We start from the raw sequence: 7,157 nt of genomic DNA on the forward strand, positions 1-7,157 counted from the left end.
GGGAGTGTCCCATTCAGTGGAAGTTTCAGGTCCTGTGTAAGTCTGCTTTACAGCTATGTACGTTTAAAGGTAGCTCATTCGGAATTTGGGATAGGAAAGCTCTATCTACCTGGTTCTTAGCCAGCTTAATCATCAAGGTGTGCTGGGAAACCTACCAGTAACGTCTGCGTGTAGAGGCGGCAAAGACGTCCGGCGATCCTGTTTCATACTGCGGCGGCACAAAGACGGGCGTGAGACTCGCTGGCTGGGGAGCTGCCCCAAGGAAACGTCAAATGAAGTAGAAGCCTTCCCGATGTCAGGATTCAGTCTCTGGAGAGAAGTTCTCTTCGGGCTGGGGCCACAATCCTCAGCCTTCTTGGGAGTGGGAGGCCTACGTTTTTTCTTGCTCGTCCCGGAGGGACTGGTCCTACTGTCAGCTTGAGCATCACCTCCGGAACTAGCCGTTCCCTTTGGGCTGGGAAAACACGCAGCTTCCATTTCCTCCTGGCTGCGGGGATCCTCTGAAATAGAGGAAGAAATACTGCTCAGAGTTGAAAATTAACTCAAAGGAAATCAGCCCACTGACTCAGGAATCTAGTGCAGGGGTCCCCAACGTGGTGCTTGTTGGGCACCTTTGCCCACCAAGAGTTTTTAGAAAGCAGGTGGGGCTTTTGCCTAGCAAGGCTTCTGATTGGCTGTGCACATTTTTTTTTAAATGTTACTTTGGCAGCAGCTGTCACCACAGCACAAAGACCTCCACTGGGTGACTGAAGTTAAATCATTTTGTGTCTGGCTCTGCCCACAATGGCAACTGGCTGCGCCCACCAAACTGTGCCAGAATTCCAAAGCTGCCTGCACGCTCAAAAAAGTTGGGGACCTCTGATGTACTGGCACCAAAAAAAAAAAAAGCTCTTTTCCTTTTAAAGGTTCCAATAGATGGGCCTTGCAGGGAAGGCAAGGGTAAAATAAATAAATAGGTAAATAGCTAAAAATGGTCTCAGTGTATACAACAGCAAAGAGTATGGTGTATACTCTGACGCTGGAACATTTTGACCCCCTACTGAAAAGAAAGGGACAGTGGAACAAAGCTATTGAATAAAATTATACTTTCTGCACCTAAGGAGGTGTGGGGGGGGGGGGGGGGGGGACTGTGGTCACTCTCAATGAAGCTCCCAAAGTGTTGTGTTTTTTTTTTAATTTCTCTGTTCAGTCTCCATGCTGATTGGTTAAGTACAGTTTTTGTCCAGGCAAGGGCTAAGCAAATTGGCAGAACTTGGTTCAGAATTAAGCTTTTCTTGAAGGCTTTTATTTAATGGTCCTATTGGGGACAGTAGACCGATGCCTGTGTTACACATGCAAAATGTTTCTAAATATAGTAAGTCCTTTACCTAATGCTTCAGAACCATGTGCTCCATCTTCAAAGCTCGGTTTTGAAGTTACACATGCAAAATGTTTCTAAATATAGTAAGTCCTTTACCTAATGCTTCAGAACCATGTGCTCCATCTTCAAAGCTTGGCTTTGGTTCCCGAGAGGAGTTCTAAACAAAAATAGTTATTTTTCATGGGATGTTGTGGAGATTTCAAACAAACACACACCCTGCAACTTGCTATCAGACTCAGGGTGGGGGGAATTAGACACTTAAAGGAATACTCCTTATGCTTCTCTCACAAGAGGCACACAGTGAATTTCACTGCCTGTTTGGAAATATTCTTCCTGCTTCCAAGATTTTCAGCAGGTTGGCAGTGAGTTAATCTGGCATGATTTTGTTTCAATTAACTTCAAATCATAGAATCATAAGAGTTGGAAGGGATCTCCAGGGTCATCTAGACCAACTCCATGCACAATGCATGAAACTCACAAATACCTCCCCCTCCACACCCCCAGTGACCCCTGCTCCATGCCTAGAAGATGGCAAAAAATCTCCAGGATCCTCAGCCAAACTGGCCTGGAGAAAAATTGCTTCCTGACTCCAAAATGATGATCAGCATTTCCCTGGGCGTGTAAGAAAGGGCCGTAAGAACTAAGCACTGAGGCAACCCTTCCTGCCCTCCCTCTCATGATCTGCCTAAGTTCACAGAATCAGCATTGCTGTCAGATGGCCATCTAGACTCTGTTTGAAAACCTCCAAAGGAGGAGAGCCCACCACCTCCCGAGGAAGCCTGTTCCACTGAGGAACCACTCTGTCAGGAAGTTCTTCCTAATATTTAGCCGAAAACTCTTGATTTAATTTCAACCCGTTGGTTCTGGTCCAACTTCTGGGGCAACAGAAATCAACTCCACACCATCCTCTATATGACAGCCCTTCAAGTACGTGAAGATGGTATCATATCACCTCTCAGTCATCTCAGCTGTACTTTGTCAAACCCTGAATGCCCCATGTGACCACCAGAATTATTTCTGATCCAATGCACATTGAAGTTAGATCCAAGCTGATTGCTAGGCTTCTGTTTCAAAGTGTGTACAGCCAGTCCCATGATTCCCTTTAAAATTCCATTTTCACCTTGCAGTAGGGCAGGGTATTGGTATCCCCAGACCTTTTATCTCCCCAGATTCAATTCTGTTTTATTTGAGCCTCAAATATCTTGGACTGCCACTACAGTATGGATAGGATTTCTACCTTTTTCCCCTTAAAGGAAGCTGTGTTTTAAATGGCTAAATGATATGCAGAAACTCAACAAGGGCAGGACCCCTTGAAAAAGCTGTACCTGAATTCTTGCTCTGCGCAGGGCTGCTCTTGAAGACTGCCTGAAAGAATGGAACATACTTTTTGACTATATAGCTGAAAATCAGGACTGAATTGTTAAAGCGGAGAATAATTAGAAGACAGAGTCAGGCAATACATGTTTGTAATAACAAAATGTCAGATATGAAGGAATGAAGAAAATACAGAATATAGATAAAACAGAAGTGAAAATTTAGAGTATATAGAAATAAATCTTATGCAACCAAGTAAGTTCTGATTGACAGCTGTAATAAATAGATCAGTATGTAGGTCACGTAGGAATTAGATATAATAGATAAAGTAGATGATTATGTTCAACTCTATGCTTATGTCTATGTCCACGTAAGACGATTGTCTGTGTATAATTGTAGTAATGTATTGTATATTTTCTTTTGTTCATAAAAATAAAAATTTATTTATTTATTTTATTAGACTTATATCCTGCCTTCCCCATATTGTAGGCTCAGGCCGGGTACCAACATATACATCTGCAATTAATGCAGACTTACAAATTTAAACATATTATAATAATTCATTAGAATCAATAAAATCATCAGTATTAAATCAGTATAACGAGGAAGACTGTCTGGAAGCAACACTTCGTGCAGAATGCTGTGGCCAGAAAATTAAGCGGAGTGGGTTCATGGTTGCCACTAAAATTTATTTTTCATTTCCCTGACTTTTTCTGACCAATGTTTGTCAATTTCCTTGACCACCATGCAAATATAACCACAAGTTAAAAAAATGAAAAGGTTGTGTTCCATTAATGCAAGGCTTAATGAAATGTTCTACTCTACAACTACACAAGTCTCAACTGCAAAAATATTTGTCAGAGTAAGAGATTTAATATCAGCTTCTTTCAACATTAACTGCAGCAACATCTGTTTTGCAAGTGCACCAAAAATTACACCAAGATACAAACTTCAATTCAAGTAAACTCTGAATGCTAACAACTGACATAACATTTTTGTTGTTGTTTTAAAGGTACACTAAAAATTATATAAACGTTCTATCTAAAATGGTTGGGAAAGGGCATCATTCAGTTCTACTTGTGTTCTGCCACTTCTCTATTCCAGTTGCCACAAGAACAGATCATGCTCTTGCAGCACCAGGTCAAAAATCCACGGATTGAATAGATTTTAATCACAATTTCCCTGTCTTTCCCTGACTTCAGACCAATTTCCATTTCCCTGACTTTCCAGAAAGTGGCAACCCTCTGGGTTGCAGGGACCGTATTATTCCAGTCTTGTTTCACCTACACTTACTTCCAGTTTGCTTCCAGGCCAATTTCAAGGTGCTGATATTGACCTTTAAAGACTTATACAGCTTGGGACCAGCATCCCTTAAGGGCCGCCTTGTCCCGTATTAACCTAACCAACCAGACCAGTCACCTTTGGAGGTCTTGCTTTGGGTTCCTGCACCCTCTGAGGCTAGACAGGTGGCAACCCGAGAAAAGGCCTTCTCAGCTGCGGTGCCAAAACTCTGGAACTCCCTCCCTGTGGAGAGTTGTGTGTCTCCATCTGTCAGAGTCTTCCGCCAGCAGGTGAAGACTTTTTCATACCATTTGGCATTACGATAAAGCTAGCACTTTTAACACTGTATTGTTTTAATGAACTGTTTTAAAATGTTTTATGAACTTTTGATTGTTATTGTGAATTTTATCCCATGTAAGCCACCCTGAGCCTGCTTCGGTGGGGTAGGGCTATAAATCATAAAATAAATAAAATAAATACCCCACCCCCCCTTAACTCTTCCTGGTCCTCTTCCCCAGTTGTGTTTGCTTGTAGAAGAAGAGATTGGACTTATACTCCACCCTTCAGTACCCAAAGGAGTCTCAGAACGGCTTACAAACTCCTTTCCCTTCCCCTCCCCGCAACAGACACCCTGTGAGGTAGGTGGGGCTGAGAAAGCTATGAGAGAAAATGCTCTTTTTCAAGAACACCTCTGACAGAACTATGGCTTGCCCAAGGTCATCCAGCAGGTGCAAGTGGAGGAGTGGGGAATCAAACCCGGTTCTCCCAGATTACAGTCCACACACTTAACCTCTACACCAGACTGGCTCTTGTATGCAAATATATATTAAATTGTGCTGTCAAATATTTATATACGGTATATACTTAAATTTTGTTTTAATGTCATGATATTCACCACCTTGGGTGGAAAGGTGGCATATAACTGTTTTAAATAAATAAAATGTCCCAGCACATTTACAGGCTGTTTCTGCATGGAAAAATGTGCCAACCTTAAGCGCAGATTCAGATTGGTGTAGATTTACTTTAACAGTAGACGATCCATACACTTTAAAACTAGTTCTTACTTGTTCAGTTTGCTCCGTTGGAAGGCTCACTTCCGCACTGAAAAGTTAATAACACACACACAAAATAAGTCTTGGGTTCTTCTGCGTTTTAAGTCAATGTTTTTCACCAGCCCCATCTTTCTCCTGCATTTCTTTCTACCTAAATTCTCAGATTGTGAGGCAAGACCCAGAAGCTGGCTGCAGCTCTCTCATAGGTGGATCATGAGATCAGGTAGAACGAGATGGAATAAAGTGAGCAAGGAAGGGACGCTCTGGAAGGCCTGAAGGTAAATATAGGTTTCCTTCTGCTTGAAAAAAAGCAATGAATTCTAGCTTGCTGCTCAATAAGCTATCAATTAATAAACATTACACACAAATAATTCAAATATAAATGAGCTCAATGTAATGATGTAATATTCTTGGATTCATAGTGAGAGGAAAATAGGGCAGAGTTATTTTGTAAGCGGGTCCCAAGACACAGAGCAAGTTAAGAAGTGGGCACAACTTCAGGAAGATTAGAAACCACTGGCCAAAAGCTACCACACTTTCCATTTGTGCTGTCACCCAGACTTCACAGTGTTGTGCAGAGGGTCCAGGATTCAACTGTATCACACACCACTTTCCAGAACCACTGGAGAATCTAACAAATGGCCCAACTCATATTTGTGTGGAAAGGACAACTTCATGAGACGTGGCTTCTTCAAGCACCTTCCAAAACCTCCTGCAGAACCCCCCCCCCCCGCAAGCCCAGAGATGCAATGAGGAAAGTCCAACTTACTGCGTGTTCACCTTTCACAAAGTTGCTAGAGAAGCACTGTGCATTTGCCCACTGGCAAAGGCCAGCAGCACTACAGGAGAATGTAAAAACCACCAAAGAAGGCTTGCCAACCTCCCGGTGGGGCCTGGAGATCTCCCGGTGGGGCCTTGAGACCTCCCGGTATTAGAACTTATCTCCAGGCGACAAGGACCAATTCTCCTTGGGGAAACGGCTGCTTTGGAGGGTGGACTCCTTGCCGTTATAGGCCCACTGAGGTCTCTCCCCTTCCAAAACTCTACCCCCCCCTCCGGCTCCACCCTCAAATCTCCAGGAGTTTCCCATACCAGAATGGGGAAAAGGCGGGAGAAGCTTCAGGGGGACGTTCACAAAATCGCTTGTCCGCCTCAATACACGCAGCTCCTCTAACTCCAGCAAGGACGTGAGAACGGGTGACGCAACGGCGGGACAGTTATTCAGCAAAGAACCTTGGCCCGCTCGCTTCCTCCCCACCGCCGACAGTGGGGGGGGGCGTATGGTCGTTCCCCCACACCCCTCCCCCGAAGAAAGCGCTCTAGTCACCCGCCCAAACGAAGCTCCTCCGCTTCCATCTCGCGGCTTCCGCTCAATTCGATCCATCCCGCCACCGCGCAGGCGCCCTAACAACCCTCCCTCTGTCCAATAGCCCTGTAAAGAGGGCGTTCGAGCCCGTTCGAAACCGCTCAGGCGCATGCGTATCCAGTAACTATGGAAACAGACAGTGTTGTTGGGTTTTCTTCCTCAAGGGTTGCGCGCCGTTACGTGTCCTCCTCACGAAAGAGTCTTGCCTCGGTTTTGGGTTTCGGGCGGTTTTCCCCAGTGGATCTGATCAGCCCGGCTGCTTAGGCGGTCTGGAGCTTGGACTTTCGCCCTGATTTCCCGTTTCTGCTTGAACGTCTTTTTGGGGGGGGAGGTGGGCAGTCCACATCTGCTCAAATGGCAGTTTAAGCCCCCAGAAGTCAAATCTCAACAGACGGTCGCACGGTCTTTAAAGAAATTCGAACAAACCATCCCTCCGGACCTGGTTTTATTCGTAATCTCCGTTTCAAACCGTAAAAAGAGAGCGGCACCTTTTAGCAGAGAGCAAAGTGAATGTGCTGCTGCAATCGGATTGGGGGTGAGTGGGTAATATGTGCGAGAAGGAGGGGATTTCCTTTCGCTAGAAATCCAAAAAATGACTTTCCCTTGCTGCATGTTTGAGAACTATGTCGAAAAAGATTGGATTTATACCCCACCCTGTGCTACCCCAGTCTCAGAGCGTTTACAATCCCTTCCCGTCCTCACAACAGACACCCTGTGAGAGATTTTTCCAAGAACTGCCCTTGAGAGAACAGCTCTGAAAGAATTTATGACTGACCCAAGGTCA

At 44.6% G+C, this 7,157-nt stretch overlaps 1 protein-coding gene across 2 annotated transcripts in view; it reads right to left on the reverse strand.

The window, feature by feature from the left end:
- DSN1 (DSN1 homolog, MIS12 kinetochore complex component) overlaps positions 1–6,404 on the reverse strand; it is a 26,007-nt gene extending 19,603 nt beyond the window's left edge. Inside the window, exons 1-5 of one of the 2 annotated variants that reach the window (XM_015427766.1) lie at positions 6,335–6,404; positions 5,020–5,056; positions 2,686–2,725; positions 1,457–1,517; positions 156–500 (exon numbers count right to left, since the gene is read on the reverse strand). In XM_015427766.1, coding sequence (XP_015283252.1) covers positions 156–477 — 322 coding nt within the window. In that variant the 5' untranslated portion in view covers positions 478–500; positions 1,457–1,517; positions 2,686–2,725; positions 5,020–5,056; positions 6,335–6,404. The other variant, XM_015427765.1, reaches the window with a different exon arrangement.
- Positions 6,405–7,157: the final 753 nt, after the last annotated feature.

The sequence above is a fragment of the Gekko japonicus genome, unplaced genomic scaffold (genome assembly GCF_001447785.1).
Source record: "Gekko japonicus isolate JY-2015 unplaced genomic scaffold, Gekko_japonicus_V1.1 scaffold474, whole genome shotgun sequence".
Classification (NCBI taxonomy): Eukaryota; Metazoa; Chordata; class Lepidosauria; order Squamata; family Gekkonidae; genus Gekko; species Gekko japonicus.